The 25838-nt window shown below is 39.0% G+C and overlaps 1 protein-coding gene and 1 non-coding gene across 5 annotated transcripts in view; both read right to left on the reverse strand.

The window, feature by feature from the left end:
• Positions 1 to 25838, reverse strand: part of SUPT3H (SPT3 homolog, SAGA and STAGA complex component) — a 535933-nt gene that overhangs the window by 66910 nt on the left and 443185 nt on the right. For all 4 annotated transcript variants that reach the window (XM_042986488.1, XM_042986487.1, XM_042986485.1 and 1 more), the window contains exon 11: positions 18933 to 19043. In XM_042986488.1, coding sequence (XP_042842422.1) covers positions 18933 to 19043 — 111 coding nt within the window. The remainder of the gene's footprint in view (positions 1 to 18932; positions 19044 to 25838) is intronic.
• Positions 20429 to 20574, reverse strand: LOC122238986. The gene has a single exon (XR_006218111.1). It is a non-coding gene; the product is annotated as a U4 spliceosomal RNA (small nuclear RNA).

A 25838-nucleotide genomic window follows, 5' to 3' on the forward strand; every position in this document is an offset into this window, starting at 1 on the left:
CCCCGTTAAACTTCAAGTTCCTTCCGGTTTTCAGGTGTTGGTGCTGGTAGTTACAGGAAACGGGTACTGGCTCTCAGTGTGCCAGTTACCACACCAGGTGGTGGAGCTCAGGGACGGTCGCTGTTTGCCTTTCTCTCTTCTGCAGTGTCTAAGATGGCACTGAGCACATACTGGAAATTTAAAACGATTGCTAATTATTTGGAAAATGACTTCTTCCCAACAAAAGATGTGACTTGCTCATGACCTGAGTTCTTCCTTGTGCGTCAGGGGAACTGACTTCCTCAGCCAGTGAGAAGAGGTGAACCACAAATAACCATCAGGAAAAAGAGGCTTCCAAGAATTTGGTTATCTGATAATACATGAGACAGGTGATTTCTTCTCTTTTTCTTTCCCTTTTCTTATTTCCATCGGCCCATGGAGTAGAACGTCCATCTTTGTAGCTGGCAGTACGCATCAGGACTCATGTCTCTGCGCTAATATTAATATCCCTTTGTTATAATCCCGAGCATTCTTCCATTTTTCCCAAGGGAAGTAGAATCAGCATGTCTGTGAAGTCTGCTTCTCTTTGGCATCTGCATAAAGACGAATTCTCCTACAGCCGGGAAACATGGACGGCCCTATCTCCAAACTGCAGCTGTCCAACAACTTTATTTGGCCATATGGCACAAAATATTGTGTGTTGGGAAGTTCTTTCTTTTTTTTTTTTTTTTAAATTTTTTTCAACGTTTTTTATTTATTTTTGGGACAGAGAGAGACAGAGCATGAACGGGGGAGGGGCAGAGAGAGAGGGAGACACAGAATCGGAAACAGGCTCCAGGCTCCGAGCCATCAGCCCAGAGCCCGACGCGGGGCTCGAACTCACGGACCGCGAGATCGTGACCTGGCTGAAGTCGGACGCTTAACCGACTGCGCTACCCAGGCGCCCCGGGAAGTTCTTTCTTAATGGAGTGAGAGAGGAGCTCCTCACTAAGAATGCAGACAACTACAGTCCGTGTGGGGAATCTGACATATTCATGGCGGTGCCTGAGGTGGTTGGTTACCTGAGAAGAAAACAGTTCTTCCAAATTTGAAAACAAGATGTCTAGACTCTTCCTAAATGACGGCCACGCATAAAAATGTATCATAAAACGTGTCTGAAACTTCACAGGAAGAGCACAACACTGAGAAAGACACTTCTATCGGAAAGACTATTTTGTGTCTATGAGAACACATAATCATCTGCCAAGTAGACACGTCTTCATATCCAAGTAATTCTGTTATTTCTGGTTCCTCAAGTTTTGTTTTCCGTGTAGTTATTTCTGGGGCCTAAAATTTTTCAGACAAAAGCTCTCTGAATGGATAGTGGTGACTCAGTATCACCTCTGCCACAGTATGGTCTCATATTTGTAACTATCAACTTTAGTCCTCCTTCAAAGTTTTTCAGTTTAATGGTTCATAAAAACGGCCACATTGACTAAAATCTGCCCTCAACAAGTACCATTACAAAGAATAATTTCCCACTTCTAGAGCCCAAGAGTTGGGCAGCGCTCATCCAGATAGAAGACAAAAACCCACACGGAAAACAACTTGCCATCAAGAGCAATTACGAAAACAAGACTGGTTTCTGTGATAAAACGAAACTGTGTGGCTTGAATGTTTTATAAATATTATCTCGTGTCCTAAATACCACACTCTGTAAAAACGATTGAAGAGTGATGATAAGAGATAGGCTTTGGAGCCCTGCAACCGATAGCAAAGTTCCTTCTGCTGGTTGAGTGTGTGGGGCTTTGTTCTCAGGGCTGAAATGCTGAATGCAAAGGTCAATCAATGAAACAGGTGTATGTTAGCTCCAAGTACAGTTTCAGCATGATGTCGGGAACAGAGCTTCAGGCTTTTCCCAGTATGCTAAGGATTCTAAAGTATGTCTGGTACATAAGTACCCACTGAACACAAAATTTTAAAACAGATACTGCTCATAAGGTAGCTTGGGCATTATTTCACCTTCGATCACGGAAGAATCAGCGATAAATGCCTGATAGTAATAATGAAGCAACTACATTCTTTTTGTTGCCCTGCAGTGATCTAGAGGTTGTTTAATCATAGGTAGTGGAGGGTCCACTGATACAGGGCATACCAAGTTTAAGGGACCTAAAAGTGACCAGGGAGATTAAAATGGGAAACTTTGGGGGCGCCTGGGTGGCTCAGTCGGTTAAGCGTCCGACTTCGGCTCAGGTCATGATCTCGCGGTTCGTGAGCTCAAGCCCCGCGTCGGGCTCTGTGCTGACAGCTCAGAGCCTGGAGCCTGTTTCTGATTCTGTGTCTCCCTCTCTCTCTCTCTGACCCTCCCTCGTTCATGCTCTGTCTCTGTCTCAAAAATAAATAAACGTTAAAAAAAATAAAAAATAAAATAAAATAAAATGGGAAACTTTGTCCTTTGGAAAGCTGTTCTCTCTTCAGATCATCATTCGGTCTGTCCATCCATTCATCTGTCTTTTATGTTGAACTCCAAATAAGCAGAAAACATTGTACTTTGCTGAGGGAGATGCTAAGACGGTTAAAACATGGTTTCTTGGTCTACCTGAGGACTCGTCCTCTTTAGGTTTGGGTCAGACCAAGAAATACAAAGTATCTTAAGAGGAAGTGGATCAAAGTTTAGGATTTGATTCAAAAGGAGAAAACAGTTCTGAGAAAGTCAAGGAAATAATAAAGAAATGAGATGTGGATTCCTACCATGGCCTGCATCACCAGGAACCCCCTGGGCCTAGATCTATCTATTTCTTCTTTTTAAAAATTTTTTAAATATTTATTTTTGAGACAAAGAGATACAGAGCATGAGTGGGGGGAAGGGCAGAGAGAGAGGGAGACACAGAAGCTGAAGCAGGCTCCAGGCTCTGAGCCATCAGCACAGAGTCTGATGCGGGGCTCGAACCCACAAGCTGTGAGATCATGACCCGAGCTGAAGTTGGACGCTCAACCAACTGAGCCACCCAGGCACCCCTACCTATTTCTTTTCTAGAGGAAAGGATTCTTTCTCTAGACTCTGCCTCTAAAAGAAGTATGGGTGCTCTAAAGCTATCTTAAGATTAAAGTGGAGTCAGTGACAACATTTTCCGAAGCAAGTATTTAAGAAACGCTGCTACGAAAATTAGGAAGAGCCTCATAGTTTGTTCATGTAACTTTATAGTATTTTTCTTTCATGAGTAGAAATAAAGAAAAATATTCAATTTAGGTTAGAAGAAACACGTGTAACTATTAGATGCTGAAACAATCTGAGAATAGAGATGAAACAGTTAAATTCTTAGAAGACTTTTGGGAACAGAACAAGTTCTCATTTGTCTTGAATAACTCAAGTAAGATTATGCTAAAATGGCTCAAGACAATGGACCAAAGGTCATACTACTGACCAAATGAAAGTATCATCACCAACCAGGTTTGTTGAATTACGGATCCTTTCACCTAGATATGTGAAATATTACATTTTTTCATGTGTACAGAATAAGAGGACAGTGACTGTCCACTAACAGAAGTTTAGGAATGGGCAAAAGCTGGAGTAGGAAACTTTTCTGCGTCAGGGTCCTTCCCTGACCCACAGATTGGAAACTGAAAATTAAAGTCCATTGGCAACGCACTATATCTTTCATCCTTTCCTTTCAGCCTAAAGCTTCCAACTTGTCGAAACTCTCGTTCTGGAAAAGCTTTTGGTAGTCACTTTTGCAACCCACAATTTCTGTGGCTTTTCATCTTTTCACTATATACTCTTTCTGCCTCTAAGCCTCACTGCCCATATGTGGTCAGTAATGCCACCACCACCGGAAGTGAAACAGTCCTCAGCATGAGCCTGTTTGCCCACACAAGGGCAAAATGTGGGGCAGGAAAGGCGCCTAGTGTTCATGGATCTTAAGAAACTGTGAAACTATAAAAATGGACACAGAAACACAAGGGAATTCTCTGAAGGCTACAAAGACGGCCAACGAGTGGGTCTGGGTGTCCACCTCATGCTCAGAGGTCAGGCTTGAGCCTCCTTTTGCAATTCTTACAAGGGTGTTGTTGGTAAACTGGCCTTTTCATCTCTCGTTTTGAATTCTATTAGGACAATAACGGTTTTTTTTTTTAAAGCATTCTTTGCATTTTGGGGAGCATGTTTTACATTTTAGGCACTGTGCTAGGAGCTTTTAAGGGTTATCACTAAATATTTACTAAAAGTTGCTTATTTGTACAGCTGATTAAACTGTAGCTCAGGCAAAAGTCATCTGACTCAGAACTCTTGAGAAACCGTCAAAGACGGCAGAATGTTAAGTAATCATTTCCACGAAACAGTATCAGTGATGCTGGTTCCTTTAAGACCATATTTTTATATTTCTCTACTTATTTAGGAAACTAATAGTGGTACTACCTTCTAGGTTGTTGTAATGACTAAATGATATACATTTAAAAACCTCAGAAGACCATCTTCTTAAAAGGGACCATGTACATATACACGTGCATATGTGTGTGCACACACACACAGGCACACATACAAACAAGTTATAACGATCTAAAAGATTATATGTGTGTATGTGCATTTTTTTCTCCTTCTCAGAAAAGTGCCAACTTAAATGGAAATACATTGCTTGCCTCTCTGGTGCTGATTCAATGACAACAGCAGTCCTGCCTGTAATGCTTCTCTGAAAAGCATGTCAGTACCATGACTGACTAGACCACGCAACTGTGGCTGACACGCTCCTGAGACACCCTTCACCTTGACAGAACACAGGGAGTTCCACATGCATTTTCAGGCGTGTAAATGAAGCTGCCTGAGTCTTCTGGAATACATGCCTCCAGGCTTGCTGGGCCCACAGCCAAGCAGCCTAGAAGTTCTTTCCCGTGCTTACAATAGTTTGTGAACTAGGATACTGAGATCTGTATAATCTGAGTTGTTTCAGATGCTTCCACACCTTTTTTAAGCACAATCATGAAATTTAAAAATACTCCCCTATCACCATAGAGAATAGAAGAAGAGCAGGTCTTTGCCAAGCTTGCTTAAGTGAGATATTTGAGTGTTTAAAACCTACTTTAAAAATTGCATCAATCATGTCATGCTCTATTAGCACAATACTGACTTCCTCATTAGAAAATTCGCTCTAAGTATTAAGGTCACCTTCGGTGGTGATAGCTAGTAACCTACAACATCGAATTAAAGGGCATGTCTGATGACCAGTGAACTTCCAGGAAATGAGTCCAAAATGATGCATCCTTTTGTCAAACACTCTTAAAAATTAGCTCTTCAGGATCTCTCTTAGAAATATGAAACTCCTCACAACCAATACCACGTATAGCCCACATTTTAAAGAACTACCAAGCCACCTGCTTTTCTCCAGAAAACACCATAAAACTCACAAACTAGTAAAGCTGTGTAAAGCCTACAAAGTCTCTACCTTTGTGATGAGGTTTACTTACTTTGTTTGAGACTTTACTTCCTCTTTTCTGAAAAAGGAAAAGTCTCCAGGCATCTTTGCAGGAAAAAAAAAAAAAAAAAAAAAAAAAGGCCTCATACCCGAAGTGGAGGCCAAAGAACACTTCTTTGTCACTTTGGTCTTGACTTGGCATAGTGTTTCAGATGGTATTCATTTGGAATAAAGAGACTGATGACATAACATGTCCAATCCTCCTCTCTAAGTGGCTTTACCAGAAGTGGGAAAGGGCAGACAAATATAAATTCATCTGTCCATAGGCAACCGAAAACATACCAACTCGTCTTGGAGTAATTTCATCAATAGGATGGTTTAGAGGACAGTGCGGTGGCACCATTTTTGGAAGGTAAAAGCTTAGCAGAAAGGACATAAATCAAAGGTGACTGGCAGGTAAGGGATATATGCAGCCATCAGCCAAACCATGTGCACGCTGGCACAGATTCAATAAGATCATTTATAAAATTTTTAAGGCAGGAGTACACAAAAGGGGGTCTGGTGCTAACTAAATCCACAGATAGCTTACATGCCACTGAAATAAACACTTCCAGATGCGGGTGTACAAAAACCTTTCACAGAAAGAAATGTTTTCTTTCATAAATCTGAAGGAGGGGCTCTTAGCGAGGAAGGGCAGAAAGTCTGAAATGGAGACTGGGCTTCTTACAGACTGGAAGTGCCTGGCGAGGTGGACCAGTTGTGCAGGCAACAGCGAACTAACTGCATGTAGTGGGTCTCCGCTGAGAGGCATCCCTGCAATTCGTAAGACTGGGCTTTTGCTCTAATGAGGAAAACACGCCTAACAGCATATCCGTCCACCAGTCGTCAAAAATCTACTGTCGGAGTTGGTGCTGCTCTCGTTCCTTACAATTTCTTGTTTTGGGGGTGTGTGTGGTGGCAGGGATAATGGGTTCGCACCGAGATGGAAACCGCTCATCAAAGTTTAGAAAAATGATGCTTTGCAACTTACACACTAGCTCAAAGGTATTGCAGGCATGGCTTTAATGACAACAAACTTTTTGAAATCTTGTTACAGTCATCTTTCAGGAATGCACGACCAAGTTCATTAATGACTTAGAAAGTCAATCTGTTCATCGGAACAGCATGATAATATGTGGGACTACCTGGTCACATATATAAACACTTCCAGAAGTTCAAATAGAAAGCCAGAATGTCTTTTTTCTTTTCTTTTCTTTTCTTTTTTTTAAGTTCAGGTGATCTATGCATTGAGCCCTCCAACCACTTTCTGGAAAGCCCTTTGAAATTAGTTTCCTTGTTGAATCTTTAAACTTCACGCAAATTCTTTGTAGGCATTTGAACACTTATTCTTTTTTTTTTTTTTTTAACGTTTATTTATTTTTGAGACAGAGAGAGACAGAGCATGAACGGGGGAGGGTCAGAGAGAGGGAGACACAGAATCTGAAACAGGCTCCAGGCTCTGAGCTGTCAGCACAGAGCCTGACGCGGGGCTCGAACTCACGGACCGCGAGATCATGACCTGAGCCGAAGTTGGACGCTTAACCGACTGAGCCACCCAGGCGCCCCTGAACACTTATTCTTGAGAATATTTTTGTATGTTTTAGGCATTGACCTAAGTTATAAACTTGTCATCTTTTATTCTTTCATTCAGGGTCTCGTTCTACTTATTCTTCACGACAAGTAATCTCTTTAATGGATTCTCTCTTGTCTGTTCTCAATGTCATTAACTTAGCAGAGCCTTTTCTGCCTTCTTGCTTGCAATACTGCGGGGCCACCTAATTGGCCTCTCATTAGAACTGTGCCTGTTCTACCCTGTAACCCTACTCCTTCCTTTACACCACCATCTGAGTTATTTTTCTACAATACAGAGCTGTTTATATCCACTCCTTGCTCAAAAACTCTCAAATAGCTCCCTGATCCGTATCAGTCGTTAAAAAGAAATTTTGCCCACAAAATCTTATTGAGAACCTAATGTGTATCAGAGATAAAAATTCATGTGTATTATTCAGAGAAAATGCTTTATTATTTGCACAATGCCCGCACAATAATTTGGGGTTTCTGTAGAGCACAGATAACTGCTGACCGACATCATAAAGTCTAGGTAAACCGGCTTGGAATTCAAAGTCTTCAAACTGTCATCACCCCATTCCACCCTCCCCTCAGGGTACTCAAGACTTGGTTCCTCAACTTTGCCTAAACAATTGTACTTCTTCCTTCCTTCCTTCCTTTTCTTTTCTTTCCTTCTTTCTTTTTTTTTTTAATGTTTTCTTATTTTTGAGAGACAGAGAGACAGAACATGAGCAGGAGAGGGCAGAGAGAGAGAGAGAGAGAGGGAGACACAGAATCTGAAGCAGGCTCCAGGCTCCGAGCTGTCAACACAGAGCCCAATGCGGGGCTCGAACTCACAAACCGTGAGATCGCGACTTGAGCCAAAGTCAGACACCCACTTGAGCCACTGAGCCACCCAGGTGCCCCATACTTCTTTCATACATCTGTATTCCTCCCCCATTTTATCCCTGCTCCTTTTGCTACCTGAAATACCATTTCCAAATTCTTACTCGTTTCCCTTACCTCTGTTTCATAAATTCGATTCAAATGTCAATGGCCCTACAAAGCTCCCCTGACTTCCTCAGGCAGACTGTGCCCTCCCTCTGTACCCGAAGCACTTTGTCCAAACTTGTGACACCACTGGCCACATGGCACTGCCTGTATGCACATCTCCTACACTGTGTCGGAACATCCCGTTATCTCTATATTCCATACCCCCACTTCAACGTATTTCTAATACAGTACTTGGAAAATGTTTATTGAATTAATAAATGGAGGTGTCAGAGCTGTAGGGGCCCGAGGACATGTAGGGACGTTAACACATGTAGGGACCTTCCACTTCTCCATCATGAGCAGTTCAATTGTACAAATACGGATTTTGCCAAATGGACTGTTCAACTCAGAAAGCAATTGCTGTCCTTTGTATGTGACGGATGCTTCTACCCTATCAGGGAGGCACGTGCTTTGAATTGGTTTTCCAGCAGCGGTGGTGGGTGACAGATGGACCTGTAGTAGCATGGAGTCTGGCCTTACCTTCTTTTTCATTTTTAAAAATTTTAGCCATGTGTGAGTTGGTTGTGTGAGTGAAAAGAACCACCAAAAACTGAAGGTGTCTGCCCACATGAGGACTGACCCCTATTCCTGTCTTCTTTAGACAGTGGTTCAGAGAAAAGCACATTATAGAACTTGGGCTAGTTTTCTTTCTCTTCTCTTCTCTTCTCCTCTCTCTCTTTTTTAAACTATTGAAAGCTTGCCTGGATGAGAAATGCGTGTCAACTATAACTCACTTACTTATGAGGCTCTTACCTAATTAGTCTAGAGTATGGGAATGGGTGTTTTAGGTTAGATCAGGAATGAAGAATTAAATCAGAGCCAGAAATGTAGTTTCTAACTTCTCTACTGGAAACTATAAAATCTGCACAAGTGTTTGAATTGGAAGTGACAGGAACCTGTAGGCCAGGCTGTGAACTTCTGGAGCCAGAGAGTCAACTCAAGTACTCCTCCCTGGTATTTCCATCAGGGGCACAGCTGCCCGACTGTCACCTTGAATGCACCTGGGCAAATTCAGAGCCTGACATTGGGCTCTGCCCTCACGACCTCTGCCAACTAATCAGTCAAAATATTTCCAGATCTGGAGAGCCTACTCCACATGTTGGGTAGATGCCCAGAACTGCAAAGTGCACTCCAATCAGGTGGGAGAGCCTATCCAGGTGCCAGGGCAAGAATTAACATCTGACTGACATATGGGCCGTGAATTTTCTCTTCTCACAGCTTGGGGTCATGCAGAGGCAGTGTGTGGGGGTGGAATATTTGATCTGTGCATGCACAGCCTAGGGGATTTGGTTTAAATCAAATCATAATTAAAACACCAGTCGGGAAAACAAGGCATAATTATTTTTTTCCTGCGTATTTTTCCTACCTTGGATAGAGTCTTAAATACACGCTGGCTACAATAAAAGCCAGGTATCAGTTTCATTTTGGGAAGGTGTAAATTTTCCACTTAAAACAATCCACTTATTATGTTGTGGGATTAAGACTGCAACTACATCGGTAAATTAAATGACAGTTCAATGATTATATTTGCGAGACTAAAGTATGTAACACTATTTAAGAAATCATCAAAAAGTAAATCACCTCCAGTTCAACAGGCTCTCATCATGGCTGTTGGAGGGGGTTTCTGTCACAGTACCAATAAAACAGTACACAAATGTTTCACTTGAACAAAACTCCCTTATGAATGTTCGATGTTTCTGGGATGGTAAACAAACAATGTGTTTTAATAAAACCAGTGTGCTTTTTTCTAATATTCACCTACTTAGATAGAAAATATGAATTGAAAATTCAAATAGGATTTTTCTTAGGTGAACCTGAACAATTTAATATTATTATTATTATTAATTAATATACTGACATTGTAGATGTAAATATATATCATCATCTTGTTCATTCACAGACTTAAAGGAGGATTCTTGCCATTTTTAGAGCACAGTTTTTAAGTTTAGAAAGATCTCAGCTGAGGTTAGTTCCTCCCAACGAATCCTTTTGCTGCTTTCATGAATTTATGAGTTAAAAGAATCCTGTGATTTTTTTTTTAAAGAAAAAATAATTTCCTTTTGGGAGTCACTCTAAATATTTTCCCACTCTCTGGCCATTCCCTCAGAAGACTGCAAAAACCTAGAAACTGCAATAACACGTTCAAATCTCAAGATCTTGTCCTTTTCGGATATTCTGCTCAAAAAGTTTCTCTTCGTTGTCAAATGTTCCTCTTTCCTTGTTCGAATTCCTCCTCTACTCTCCAAGATACAGCCTGCCTTTTGCAATAAATAGAGATTCATTAACTTCTTGAACTACTTCAAATTTTAAAAGACTTTGAAGGATACACACTTGGAGAAATTACACAGAGCTGATTAGGGCTCTCAACTTTGAGATCTACTTTAAACGTGTCCCCCCCATTACAGAAGACTGGTTTTCTCCTTTTCAAACTATGTTCCTGAAAACTCTAGGATTCTTTGAAGATTTTCTAGGGGCCTCATAATTTTTTTTAAATGTTTATTTAGTTTTGAGAGAGAGAGAGAGAGTGCGAGTGAGTGAGCATGAGTGGGGTGGGGGCAGAGAGAAAGGGAGACACAGAATCTGAAGCAGCCTCCAGGCTCTGAGCTGTCAGCACAGAGCCCGATGCGGGGCTCGAACTCACGAACCATGAGATCATGACCTGAGCTGAAGGAGGATGCTCAACTGACTGGCACCCAGGCACCTCCTCATGATGTTTGATTTGAATGTCCATTTACAATTTTTGTGCTACTCAAAATAAAGGTTCTGCCTTTTCACATTTTATATTTGAACTTCCTGTAAACGTTTTGCTGATTAGGATAAGGTTACGTCTTGGAATTTGGGCTTGTTAGATTTTGTTTGTGGATGCTTTTAAAGCAGACCAGAGAAATATTCTGTATGCAACTGGGCAAATGACTACATCACCTTAGGGTCTCTACCCAACGCAGAACCGAATTTGAGATCTTTACTTCTGACACAGAGGTGAAGGCAGAAAAAAGCAAAATGCCTTTGAATAGTAGCTATTTACTGCAGACACAAACTAGTTGTCAATAATACTTGAATTTTCAAACTGGAACTGGATAAGTCCTTATAAACAAAATCACTGGCTGCCTAATTTAAGGTATTAGTGCAGATAGAGGGTTCAAATGAGAGAAGATCTCACTTTCCTTCTCCCTGCTGTCTGATGATTTAAAAAATGAACTAAACAGCTTTTACAGTATAATGAGATTGTGCCGCCTCGATCTGGCAACACAGAATTATGATGTTCTGCTTACAACAGCAGAAATAGTTTCAGTAATGAAGTTCATTATTCATTCATCAAATTTGGATTCAACAGGCAAAGCAAAATAAACTTGACCTGAAACTTTAAGCAAGTATTTGTCAGAAAAGGGTCTCCAGGTGACTGAGATTTTCTTTATGACATCTTTGAGTAGCTTCTAATGTTTTAAGATACCTTAAAAAAATTTTTCCAGAAATCCAAGAAGGGTCACCCTGGATTAGAAATGCATATATTGATTCTCTTTAAATATCACTAGTTTAAAAATGTGAGCATTTGTTAAATATTGTTAGTTCAAACAACTTTTAAGCAAAAAATTCTAACAATTTTTCTTTTGGGCCAAGACCACTGCAGGCCTGTGTAGAACATTATTGAGAACTGCTATATTTGTGAATCAAAACTTCTTAACGCTGCATAAATAAAATAAAATATAAAAATAAAGTGGACACTGTGATGGATACAATATTACAACTTTCACCCATAACTTTGTTTTTGAAACACCTTCACTGTTCTTTTAAGAGTAGATCTTCTAGATATAACATATCGATTTTTTGAAATATCTTATGAAGAAACCCTTTTCTAGTGGAACATACACTTGTCTTCTACACAATGTAGTTTAAACAATATGGTCTCATATTTTGAGGATAAGACCACTTAAAAAGGTAAGAACAGAGACCATTCTGCAAAGAGGAAGTTTAATGAGTAGGATTAGTAAGAATTCACTGAAGCCCATGGTCCTGGCAATCGATAGAATATTCCTGGCCACAGACAGAACTCTGGTACTTACTATGTAACCTTAAGCTGGTTACTTAATTTTTCTCTAAAAAATTTTTTTCTAATGTTTATTTATTTTAGAGAGAGACAGAGAGTGAGCGGGGGAGAGGCAGAGAGAGAGAGAGAGAGAGAGAGAGAGAGAGAGAGAGAGACAGAATCTGAAGCAGGCTCCAGGCTCTGAGATGTCAGCACAAGCCTGATACGGGGTTCAAACTCATGAACTATGAGATCATGACCTGAGCCGAAGTCGGACACTGAACCGACTGAGCCACCCAGGTGCCCTAATTTTTCTCTACATCTCAATTTTCTCATCTATGAAGTGGGATAACTAACACTCATCTTGCTGTGTTGTGAGGAAAAATAACACAAGTGAAAAGGTTTTTCTAAAATAGTATATGAATTATGATTTGATATGAACCAACACTCATCTCAGATCCTAATGGTTTTCTCTGCCAAACTCTTCCAACTTCTTTATCCCTACATTTCAAACATTCTCTCCTTAAGTAATCCGAAATTGAATGCTGTCCCGATATTCAACTGTTTTTCACCTAGAGAAACCACAATTTCATATAATTTGACATAATGAATTTTGTCACTGAAATCTCCCTGCCCTATTTTAAAATTAAAACCAGTTAGAAGTTTTGCATTTTTTTCTAGAAAACACTCATTTTTAGGTTATTCTCATATGATAAATATGCCATATGTTAATTTATTTCAGAGAATCAATAGCCCACAAATCTAAAAAGGTACATTTGCTCCAATCTCTAAGGATAGATTTAGTACTTCCAAAAAATGTACTGAGAAAACTTTTGCTTCCAGTAACAACACAAATATTTAAGAATTCTTACCCCATTTATACTTGGTATTTGCATTTGAAAATTATTCTAATATTTTGTGACATTTAATTTTCCATGCCGAACAAATAAAATGCAGACAAATCTAATGCACTTATGACGCAAGAATTATTCATGAATGTGAAAGTCTAGATCAAAATAGTGAAAGCAATCCACTATGCCACTTTTGTTTTTCGAAGCTTCATGTAAGGAAGTCTTAAAGGAAATTTCACATTTTTTATACCTATGTGTCTATTTTGAACGTTCCTTAAGAACAAATGATATGAGAGCATCCCCCCCGAACCCACAATAGATATACCCACATCAAAGTAAAGGATCACTGTGGAAGAACAGTACACTTGTGAGTGAAGAGGCTGGATTCTGGGGTCAGTCCTGTCACTCACTTACAAGGTGCCTTTGGGTACACTGCCAAGTTTCTCTGAGGCTGAGACTAACTGGGCCTTCTCAAGTGTCAGCCAGCTCTAAAATACAGTACTGTGACCCTACCTTAGAATTTAAGATGGCAGAATGGATACTGAAGCACAACTCGCTGCTGGGGGTGCACGTAAGGGATTATTTAGCTTAACGATGGTGCTTAAATAAGCAACTGTCTCGTCTCAGTATTGTAGTTCAATGGAAGAGTCACCTGATAACATGCAAGTTCAGGGAGATTAACATATTTTTCTACTGTGAATATCACTCAGGAGAAGCTAAAATAGATTTAGGCATTACACACGGGCTTAGGTCATCTCACCCAGCGAACACGGTTTCCTGTTTCTGGCTTTCAAAATTACACGCCTGGTTTTATATCAGCCACTCATAGTACTTCCCACCAAGAGGTGGGATTGTTTGCACACCACGTGCAAAGAGTGAGGCTCTAAGGGCAACACACGTTTGACCTTCCTCTACATGATGAACAACCACTACCCTGGGTTACTCTTTGGAGTATTTTCCCTGAAAAACATTTTGTTCACAAAAACTTTAAATGCTTTTTACTTCCAAGCTGGCACAAATACAGGCACCTGGGTGGCTCAGTCGTTTAAGCGTCCGACTCTCGATGTCGGCTCAGGTCATGGCCTCGCAGTTCGTGGGTTCTAGTCCTGCATTGGGCTCTGTGCTGTCAGCACAGATTCTCTCTCTCCCTCTCTTTCTGCCCTTCCCTCTTTGCACGCACTCTCTCTCTCAAAAAAAAAAAATAAACTTAAAAAAAAAAAACTTGCACAAATAAGTTCCAAGAATATATTTTTAAAAGCCATTACCAAAAGCATGTGAATTTTTAGGTTGAGAGAAGAAAATATTCTTCAAACAATTAAATACCAACTGATTTTTCTGATAGGACAATTCCTTTAAAGCTTTTGCTACACTTTTTTTATTGGGGGGCTCTGATACCTTTCTCGAAGTAAGTTTTATTTTACCCTTTACTATTCTGTGTTTTCTTAATTTTCTAACATACTAACACTACTCTCAGTAAATGAAAAAAATTACTAAAGAAATGATGGTATCAGTAAAATATAAAAAATGTAAAAACTGTGGAAATAATATAAAAAATTATCACCAACTTTGATATACTCAACAGTCTCTGAAAGTTGTTTTTAATAACTTACATAAACTGAATTTGATGAAGCTCAAAAAAATTTTAATTTATTTTTTTTAATGTTTATTTTTGAGAGAGTGAGACAGAATGTGAGTGGGGGAGGGCCAGAAAGAGGGAGACATGGAATCCAAAGCAGGCTCCAGGCTCTGAGCTGTCAGCACAGAGCCCAACGTGGGGCTCAAACCATGAACTGTGAGAACATGACCTGAGGCAAAGTCGGACACCCAACCGACTGAGCCACCCAGGTGCCCCTCAAAAAATTTTTTTACATATTTATTCTTGAGAGAGAGAGAGAGAGAGAGAGAGAGACAGAGCATGAGTGGGGAAGGGCAGAGAGAGAGGGAGACAGAATCCAAAGCAGGCTCCAGGATCCGAGCTGTCAGTACAGAGCCCGACGTGGGGCTTGAACTCATAAACCATGAGATCATGACTTGAGCCGAAATTGGATGCTTAACCGACTAAGCCACCCAGGTGCCTTTTTTTTTTTTTTAAGTTTATTTATTTATTTTGAGAGAGAGAAAGGGAGGGAGAGTGGGGGAAGGGCAGAGAGAGAGAATCCTAAGCAGGCTCCGTGCTGTCAGCGCAGAGCCTGATGTGGGGCCAGAATTCACAAACCGTGAGATCGCAACCTGAGCTGAAACCAAGAGTCGGACGCCCAACTGACTGAACCACCCGGGCGCCCCCAAATCACAGACTCTGAGGTGATTTCCAGAATTATGGGAAAACGAAACAATCATAGGAAAAATAAACAACAGGCAAAAGGTAAAATTCGGTTTTAAAAATGTTCTTTAGTATGTGTATCCAGAAAGTCAGGTACGTAGAGGGATGGGGACAATCGCAAATGTGTTTTAGGAGGCAGATTTTGGGGCTGGAAGTTGGAAGGCCCAAATTTTAGACCTTGGTTATATCATTTAGTCTAATTAATAGCTTAACCTCAGAAAAATTACATCAATCTTCTAGGTATGATACTTTCTCTGAGCTTCTGCATAGGATTGCGAATAAAGGAGAACACAGGAAAGAAAGAAATCACCAACTAAAACCAATAGGCTAGACACAGTACTGCCATAACTCCTTGGTCAGAGATGGTGGCTGAGAAGTGTTTCCACCACCTGCGTATGAACGGCAGGCTGGCCGGTGTCTCAGCTCTCCACCCCTTTCCTCTCTGTGTCAGCAGCCACTAGGTGCAAAGCATCGTTTCCCTCTTCCTCCTCACCTCCACCTAACACAGCTTCAATCTCTTCTTCTGACATTTCAACTCATTGCCTGGGTGAGGAACTCACAATTCTTTATGCAACGAACTGTAGTTCTGAAACCGAGCATGTTGTGATTTTTGTACAAAATTACGTCAAAAGTCATTAACAGAGTGGAAAACGGAATGAGGACTCACTAAAAGCAGATTGCTCCGGGTTTATTGATTGATTGATGTTGGAATTAGATGTCTGTGTAACCTACTGTCATTTTCATTCTCTAAATCAATTTCCAAGTATTGGGAATTGGCTACACATGAATCAAGTGATGGCTATTTTAAATTAGCCATCACATCTATATATACACCAGACAAGCACTTAGATTTGGAATGACATGGTGCAAGGACACAATCTTTATGTCTCATAAGTATAAGCTAGTTGTTATGAGCATTTCAGTTTACAAAGGAACTGGTAGGCTAGAGGTAACTGAGCTCAACTTTTCTGTATGAAAATTTAGGTCTCAATCCATGGTTACTACAGACGCAGTCTGCATGCCTCCTCTCTTCTTACGAGTTGCAGCTCAAAACCTACGTAGCAGTGTCCCTAGGCAGCATGAAGTATTATTTCAGGGAGTGAGCCTCAAGGAGCTGGACATCAACATGCCCCAACATCAGAAGCACCTCCTTTTAGCAGCTGAAGGTATGTGGGGGGCCAGGAGAGAAGCGCCATATTGTTAGATACCCAGTCTGCAAATCTGTCCCACTTTAAGGAGAATTTTTAACTAATCTGAAAGACAGATTTATGAAAGGAACAGCATAGGGAATATTGTCAATAATATTATAATAGCGTTGTACAGTGACAGATGGTGGCTACACTTGTGGTGAACACAGCATGATGTATAGGGTTGTTGAATCACTATGTTGTATGCCTGAAACTCCACTGTGTATCAATGATACTTCAATAAAAAAGGGACAGATTTATGTATTATATATAATATATACCATGAAACTAGGTCTTCCTGATCATATTAATCATGCTATAAAATAGAGTAGGCACATTCAGTCCTGCAGCCTGGGCAAATTATTATAGCTCTAGGTAATAAAGCAGACTTTTCAAGGTGGGTCTTTTCTGAGGACTGATGAAAATGCAGGCGCCCCCTCTCTGGTGATTTTTACCAATTGCTGTCACTCTGGTAGTGGCTAAGTGAACTTTCGAGGTCATGGTTTATTTGTTCTATTTTTCCAGATCTGTTTAAATTAAGCATTTAAAAGTTGCAACCTTTAATTTAAAAAACCATATTGGTTATATGTTTATTACATAAACAGTAGCTTAAATCATATCTGAACTTGGTTTCAAGTACATTTTCTGACCATCTGATAATCTCAGATTATCAAAGCAACATACATGAATAACAGAATACCAGTGAGGCATGTATATATATATATATATATATATATGACATTGTTTATATGTATGTGTGTGTACATATGTATATGTGTGTGTGTGTATACATCAACATCCCCCAACACCAGAAAAACCTCCTTTATACACACACACACACACACACACACACACACACACACACACACACACGTATATAAACAATGTCATCAACCAAGATGGTTAAATGATCGGTCCAATGTATTTACATATAAAAAACTTGGAAGAATGAAGCAGCCACCACTCCTTCTTATGACTAGGAGATTTTCCCCTTATATTGGATGTTCCTTTATGCAATTTTATCCATTATTTTAGTTAGGTTCTTTCTCAAAAATCCTGTTTCCCCTTGTTATTCTTTAACCTGTCCCCTTTTCCTTCTCTCTCCACTCCACTGCCTCAACCTTTTAGTCATTATTTGGCTCTTATCTATGGACTTGATAGTTTTAATCCTTTGTTAGAAGATGGTTCTTTCAATCTCAGTTTTTAAATTCTTCCAACCATCTCATATTTTTCTAAATTTCATTTTTATTTTGCCTTATCACTAAAAATCATCTCACCTACCACGCAGGAAAAAAGAAAAAGAGATACTTGATTCATTCTGTCCTTTCAACTGAATGATCTAAAAACATTCATGCAGAAGGATATATTGCTTTCATCAGTGTATTAAAATCATGTCCTCATAACATAGAAGACAAATTTTACATATTAAACAAAAGTGAAAATAATAGTTATGATTACAAAAAACTTCTGGACCCAAATATACAAAGCTTGAGATACATTCTTGCTGTCACAATGAGCATCCATATAATTCACTAATGAAAATTAAGAATGGAAAGCAAGCATTCCTTTTAACTAAAATGCAGAAAAAAAGGAGATGATAGAAATCATGATTTCTATCAATGGATAATAGTAAAACCCATCCTCAGGAGAAAACGCATAGTATATTATACCTATTTATGTATGTATGTATGTATGTATGTGTGTATAATGTTAAACATATATGTAGTCTGCTTTAGTGTATTAAGCAGAAATGAATATGAAGAAACCAAACAAATAGTAAATTCTAATGTTCCTCAGCCTTCAATCAAACTTCACTTTCTGAATATCAAACCCATGCCTCAACAGAGAAAGACTTGGAGAAAGTTCTATTAACAGGAATAAAGATTTTTTTTTAAACGGCCACGAGATGAGCATTTAAATAAAACACACACACACACACACACATGCACACACACACACGCACACACACACACACATACACACACTTTCTTTAGGCTGTTGAAATACAGTCTTTAATTCTCCATTAAAAAAAAAAAAAAAACAAACCCTGATTATAAGCTTTACAACCATTTGAAGATGTGAAAGACTATCTGCATTTCAGCCTACTTCAAAGCCAGTAAAGAAATCATTTCTTCTTCTTCCAACTCAAAGTATGTTTAGGAGCAGGACATCTGATAGAAGTGGCATTGCCAATCTAACCAATTTTAAAATATAAAGTGCTTCTGGCAATATTTGGATACATATAATTTGACAAAAAAGTTTTATAAACCTAAGCTTTGAAAAATAGAAAATATAAGCCCCAACAACAAAAAAGCATAATTTGTAATTGAAAGAAAATAATATTTTGTAGAAAAAAATTGTCCTTCCAAAAAGAGACAAAAATGACTAACTTTTATTTCCCAAGAGGACTATGCCACTTTTATACAACAAAATTACCGTCGCCACAAATTGCTTTCAACAATTCCATTGCTTCTTCATTTGACCACTTGAAAATCAAAATTCTTTCAGATTATAAATATAACTTTTTATAACTCTGTTATTACGTACTGTGAATGGGGAAAGGGGGCCAATCTTGTGGCCGTAGCGTCGAACGGCCTCTCTGATGTGGCAGGGCTGGATGGCATCGCTGTGAGCCTCAACACCACAGGCCGCAGTGCTCTGCGACAGAAAAACACATAAATTGTTACTAAATCAAAAACACACAACAGAACTACAGTGTATAAAATATGAAAATAAACTTTTATAAAATGGACGTTTTTTTCCCCTTTGGGATGCACATTCCTGCTGCCATATACTACGTTTAAAAAAAAAATTCCATTAACAAATCAAAGATGACTTCTACGTGACCCCTTCCTTAGCAGACCTACCAAATGCAATTTTTATGCCCACAATATTTCACCTAGGCCTGCCTGTCAGGGTGCAGGAGAATACAGCCACTTGCGTGTAGATGAGAATCGTCGTGGGGGCTTGCTGAAAGAAGTTATAAAAGGAAGTTATTTTTTTTTGAAAAACATTTAAACATTTATCATTACAAATGTTTCTTCGGGACCTGTCGGGCATGTTTCTGAAATAACTTGAGGGTCATCAATTTTAAAATGAAAAATACAAAATTGCTGTATATTTATTTATAATACTGGGGTCTGTCCTAAACAATCATGTTACCTTGGTTCCTAGGGCCAAAAGAAAATAAAACCTGTCTCTTTTAATCTGCTTCATCTGTAAAAAGGCAGGTTTGAAAGTACAAAAAGACATAAGAAAGAGAAAGATGATCTGCAAAGAGGGTATGGATACCAGCTCAAGAAATGTATGTAATGTGATTTAAAAAAATTAAAATGTTCAATACGAGCAAGGTAGTCTTGTGGTTCAGTTGCAGGCTCTGGTTTTCCAAATACCTGAGTCCAGATCCTATCAGTTACCAGTCCTGTCAAGTAATGTAATATCTCTGCATTTCAGTTTCCTCATCTATAAAATTGGGGCAATAATTTTAATCACTTTATACTTCAATGGATACCACATGCCAGTCATTAACATTAAAGAATCAACAGGAAGAAACAGTAGTTTGTGTATTACTATAGCTGTATTCTAGAGGTCAGTCATAGTCACATGATGATTATTTGTTTTTCTGATAATTACTAAAATGACCACTTTCATAATTCCTTCTAGGAGTATAACTAATATGACCACTATGGATGGCGATTTGGCAAAATCTTGTCAAATGGAAATGGACCGCCATTTTTGACCCAATTTCACCTCTAAGGATTTATCCTACAAATATATTACACAGGTACACAATTTTATATATCGTATCTATACTCTCACTGCAGAACTATTAGGATTGATGAGGTAAATATTCATCAATGAGGGAACACTAAAATAAATTATGATACATCCATCGAATGAAACAGAAACTACAGCAACCATCAAAAGTTCCATCCCTACTCCTATGGAACTGTCTCTAAGACGTATTGTATGAAAAAATGCAAGGTGTCCAACTGGGTGGCACTATGTTACCACTTATTTTTTTAAAAGGCCGAACATTATAAACTCATTTAAGCATAGAATATTTTTGCAAGGGAACACCAAACATCAGTAATAGTCCTTATCTCTTGAAGGATAAATGGGTATCTATTAGCAATAATCGCGCCTCAGATAAACCTCATTGGCTATGATACTGCCACTGCGCAAAGCTTGATAAATGGGTATCTAAAGGACAGGGATTAGAAGAGACATTTTCACTGTAGATCCTTCTGTACTTTTCAGATGTTCTTTCTGTACCTTGTGCATGCTTTTCCAATAGCTAGTAAAAGAATACAACAATTCCCATTCAATGAGAACATCTGCTAATTATCTAAGCTGAACCTGAAATAAAGTGTACAATATGAAACAAACCAGATCTTGACCATTTTTATGATTTTAATAAGATATGCAATAAACCAAATAGGAATTTACTCTAGAGTCTCTTTCTCAACTTCATTCCAACAATGCCCTTTAAATAACGTATCCGTTGTGCCCGCAATCACACAAATTGTTATCTTAACCCTTCATTTGGCACTGATATATAAGTACACAGGATTTTTTTTTTTGAATGTTTTCTTGATTCTAATTTCAAATACTTCGTGTCAGTTGGAATATATTAGAATAAATGCAATTAGTAGGTATCTGATAAGGGTAAAGACTCTTCTGTGAGTCCACTGGGCCCCAGAAGATGAATATGACTAATACAGACTCATTAAAGGTTGAGGCATTCTATCTATTTGTGGATATCAATGCAAATATTTAGCTGGATTTGGAATTTAGAGCTAAGTTTTGCAGTGGAAATACAAAAGAGAGAAATCAAGAGGGTCAATCTTCTGCATAGTAAGTAGGATGGAAAGTTCCTCTACGGGATCTCCTTTCTCCCCACAACTTGGATTTATGTTTCATTTCTTTCCTCCATGGCCAATGTATGATCCTACTTTTCCTTACTTTTCCAAATAAATTTGGTTTTAGTCAAAACCATAGGACATTTGGTCAAAATCTCTCAGAACCTCTGGCAGGGCAATCAAATAGGATTTCAGAACACTGAAGGAAACGTAAGCTAGAAACTAATGGTTGAAGCGTGATCTTCACTAAAAACATGAAGCTAACTTATATAAAAAACAAAAATATTCACTTTTGTGAAAAATGTCATCAGATTTCCAATTTGCCCATTTCCGATTTATCTATAATTAAGTAACCGCAAACAGCAGGAAGTTACCATGTGCACATTTCTACACTTTCTTGACTTGCCCACTGAGTTCTTTGGAAGGGAACCTTTAAATCTAAAATGATAGATTTTGGAAATCTCTTCACATTTCTGTCAACATCCAGGACTTCACTAAGGTATTTGTAATCTGTTCAAATTCAGAATTCATACCAAGTTGAGAATTTTTAATTTAGCAGTGGCTCTACCCTTTTTGTAGTATTCTTCATGACTGTTTCAGAAGAATAAGCATTACACTTATATATTTGTCATTTAATCTTTAAAACTCTTCTATCTGGGGGCGCCTGGGTGGCTCAGTTGATTGAGCATCTGACTTTGGCTCAGGTCATGATCTCACAGTTCGTGAGTTCAAGCCCCATACTGGGCTATCTGCTGTCAGCATGAACCTGCTTCGGATCCTCTGTCCCCCTCTCTCTCTGCCCCTGCCCAGTTCATGCTCTCTCTTTCAAAAATAAATAAACGTTAAAAAATAAAAAATAAAAACAAACGTCTTCTATCTGCTATGATCACATTTAAAGAGCGCTAGATTTATTTATCAATTCATCTCTCCCATTCGGATTGTGCCAACACTTTAGGATACTCTTTATTTTTAAAATTTCAAGGATAAAGCCTACATATTTGACAACGTAAGGAGTCCTGTTGTGCAACGAGTGCTGAAATCGCCACCAAAATAAATCATTTATCTCCCTGAGAAAAGCTCTTGGTAAAGTTCTCCCTCATATGTCAGGTCCTCCTCCTCTTGGCTGCATTCACACCATTCCGGTGTTCTTCCACTGCATCTTTACTTATGTCTCTTCATCCAAAAGCTGATGCGGGGAACTGGAGGCTGAAGTATGATATGGAATCCCACATATTCCTGGATTGGAGCACTGTCTTTCCGCTTGTCCTTGCTGGCTTCTGTTGAATAAAGTCTCCCCACAGTTTGAACTCGCAACTGTGGTCCAAGGAAGCTACACTGAACTTGTATTGCTGCTGGATCTCAAACAAACATCTGTGCCTGTCTTGACTTTTAAAAAAAATGGTCAGCGGGGCGCCTGGGTGGCTCAGTCGGTTGAGCGTCCGACTTCGGCTCAGGTCACGATCTTGCGGTCCGTGAGTTCGAGCCCCGCGTCGGGTTCTGGGCTGATGGCTCAGAGCCTGGAGCCTGCTTCCGATTCTGTGTCTCCCTCTCTCTCTGCCCCTCCCTCGTTCATGCTCTGTCTCTCTCTGTCTCAAAAATAAATAAATGTTAAAAAAAAATTTTTTTTAAATAAAAAAAAAAATGGTGAGCAAGTTAAATCGTCCTATCCTTTCTCAGCCTTTCCCTTGCCAGGGAAGTCCAATTTTAAGAAGGACCTGGAATCTCAGATAATGGCCACTTATTCTTTCCACATCCAGAATGATGGACTAGATCTTTTGTTAAACTTGAAATATTGGTTCTTACAGAGGAGGAGCACATATTTCAGATGAGAGCAAAACAAAAGGTTAGTACTACTATTACTGATATTTTTATTACTCACTGACCTCAAAGGTTGATTTATAATCTGACTGGCCAGGTATGTGTCTTCCTTTTATTCACTGCTGGACACATAGCTTTCCCAGAGCTTTGTGCTTATGGAGGATTCTTTTCAGATGAAGGTGGGCCATTCTTTGGCCAAAGATTACAGTATATAATATAGTTTTAATAGTTGATTTTCTCATTTCAAAGTTTAATTGAGATGTTTATTGTTAAAACTGTAGTTCTATGTAACTAGAAAAATCTTTTCTTTAAGGAAATCAAAACTAGAAAAGGTACTTAAAGAGAAGATGAGAGTATCACTAGATTTAAGGATTCATACGTTATTAAATCTGGAAGCAATGCAAGATGCCATCTGTTCGAAACTTCCCCAACTCCTACCCCATTTTATAGATGAGAAAGTGAGGATAAGGGACATGGCCAAGATTATAGTGACAGTACCACTGTATGGCTATACATTGAATCTCTTGGCTTCTAGGACACATGGCTAATACATATAGGCTTTGTGATTTTATGTAGAATGAGTTGTACCGTCTTCCCACCATAGCTGAAGTTTCCCAGGACTAAAAATGAAAACACAGCAAGAGTCTGAATGTAGAAAGATGTGGATGAGTAAACAGAGAAATAATTAATAGCTTTAAAGTGGGAAATTATTCTGATGTCACTGATTTTGAATTTAGGAGAATTCAGATATGGACTAATCTAATACTTTACTCCGGAAACCTTTTCTATAAAACAACTCTAAGGTGATAGCTTTCAACAAGATTTGGAGAGAAGTATTTAAATATTTAAGAGAAAAAAAGAATTCTTCAGAAGTTTTAGAAATTCTTGAAATTTTTATGTATGTGTGCATAATTATCTCAAATGAATTACAACTTCTTACATAATAAAGCAAGTCCACTGAAGAGGTCTTTGAGCTCTGTTGTTTTGTAAATGGAAGAGGAAACGAGATATGAGATTAAAACTTAAATTTGCTTACTATCATTATAAAATTATATCTTGGCATGGTTCCATTACTTGTAATGGCAAATGGTTCTTATTGTAGCAACTGAGTTTTACTTATTTAAAAAAATTTTTTTAAATGTATTTATTTTTGATAGAGAGAGAGAGAGAGAGAGAGAGAGAGAGACAGAGCATGAGTGGGAGAGGGGCAGAGACAGAGAGGGAGACACAGAATCGGAAGCGGGCTCCAGACTCTGAGCTGTCAGCACAGAGCCCAATGTGGGGCTCCAACTCACAACTGTGAGATCATGACCTGAGCCAAAGTCGGACACTTAACCGACTGAGCCACCCAGGCACCCTGTCAACTGAGTTTTAGAAAGGAGTATCAACTTTAAACAAATTATGAAAAACAAGAACTTGAAAGCAATAGAGACTGATCAAAACCAGACAGAAATTGGAAAGGGAGTGCCTATATTTCGAAGAAGAGAAGAACAGTGGCTTCAGTTTCCTGTTTTTACTGTTTTAGTATAAGGGTGGGCTCCAGTCAGTATAGGGGGCACATGACCTTAGAGACTTTAAGAAATATAGGCCAGAATTCAGGGCACCCACAGCAGGTGTGAAGTGAGGAAGGAAATACCAAAAATGGGCAAAATCAAAGAAGGTTAGTCCCCAATTCTGTGTACAAACTTTCCCAAATCGATTTCTCTGTGGTACCAAAGCCAAGAAACCCAGTTAAAATGACATGAACTGAGGAGAGATTCCAGCTGCTGCCATTGAAGAGGAGTCTGAGTTTCAAGTTTAGAGCTCAGTGTAGAACAGTAAATTGTCTGCTTAACTCACATGCACACAATCACCACCACTATCAACACCAAGAACTCTTCATATATAAGAGTTCACATATATAAGAGAACACAAAATTTCTACAATATATTACCTATGATATTACCAGGATATAACTGAAAATTACTAGACATGCAACAATGTAAGAAATTGCCTGAGATGAACAGACTGAGAGAGGAGGCATTATTTTGGTCCCACTGAGCCTAAGTACCACAGAAAGCATGATTTATACTCAATGGAGATGAAAATAAGCCATACTAATTGACCAAAGAAGGATTTTTTTTTAAATTTTTTTTTAACATTTATTTATTTTTGAGACAGAGAGAGACAAGAGCATGAATGGAGGAGGGGCAGAGAGAGAGGGAGACACAGAATCGGAAGCAGGCTCCAGGCTCTGAGCCATCAGCCCAGAGCCTGACACGGGGCTCGAACTCACGGACCGTGAGATCGTGACCTGAGCCGAAGTTGGATGCTCAACCAACTGAGCCACCCAGGCGCCCTGACCAAAGAAGGATGTTAAAGCAGCTATTATAACTATGTTCAAGAAGATAAGGAAAATAAACTTGTAATAAATGACAAATAAACTAGATGCACAACAACTAAAAAGAAATCACGTGGAAATTATAAAGCAATTAAATAGAATATCACAAATAAAAAATTACTGGATGGGTATAACAGACTGGAGCTGATAGAAGAGTCTGGAACATAAAGAAATATCAAAGAATTTATCCAACCTGAAGTAAGAGAAAAGACTGAGAGAACGGTTAAACAGGTACCTGTTGAACAATATCAAAGTAACTATCAAATATGTGCCTGGAGTCTCAGAAGTAGAGGAGAGACAGTGAATTGAAGCATAAAAAAAATATCTGAGGAAGTAACTGCTGAAAATTCCCCCCAAATACTTAAAGGCATAAACCAATAGTCAAGGAGCTCA

This window comes from Panthera tigris, chromosome B2 (assembly GCF_018350195.1).
Source record: "Panthera tigris isolate Pti1 chromosome B2, P.tigris_Pti1_mat1.1, whole genome shotgun sequence".
In the NCBI taxonomy this organism is placed as follows: Eukaryota; Metazoa; Chordata; class Mammalia; order Carnivora; family Felidae; genus Panthera; species Panthera tigris.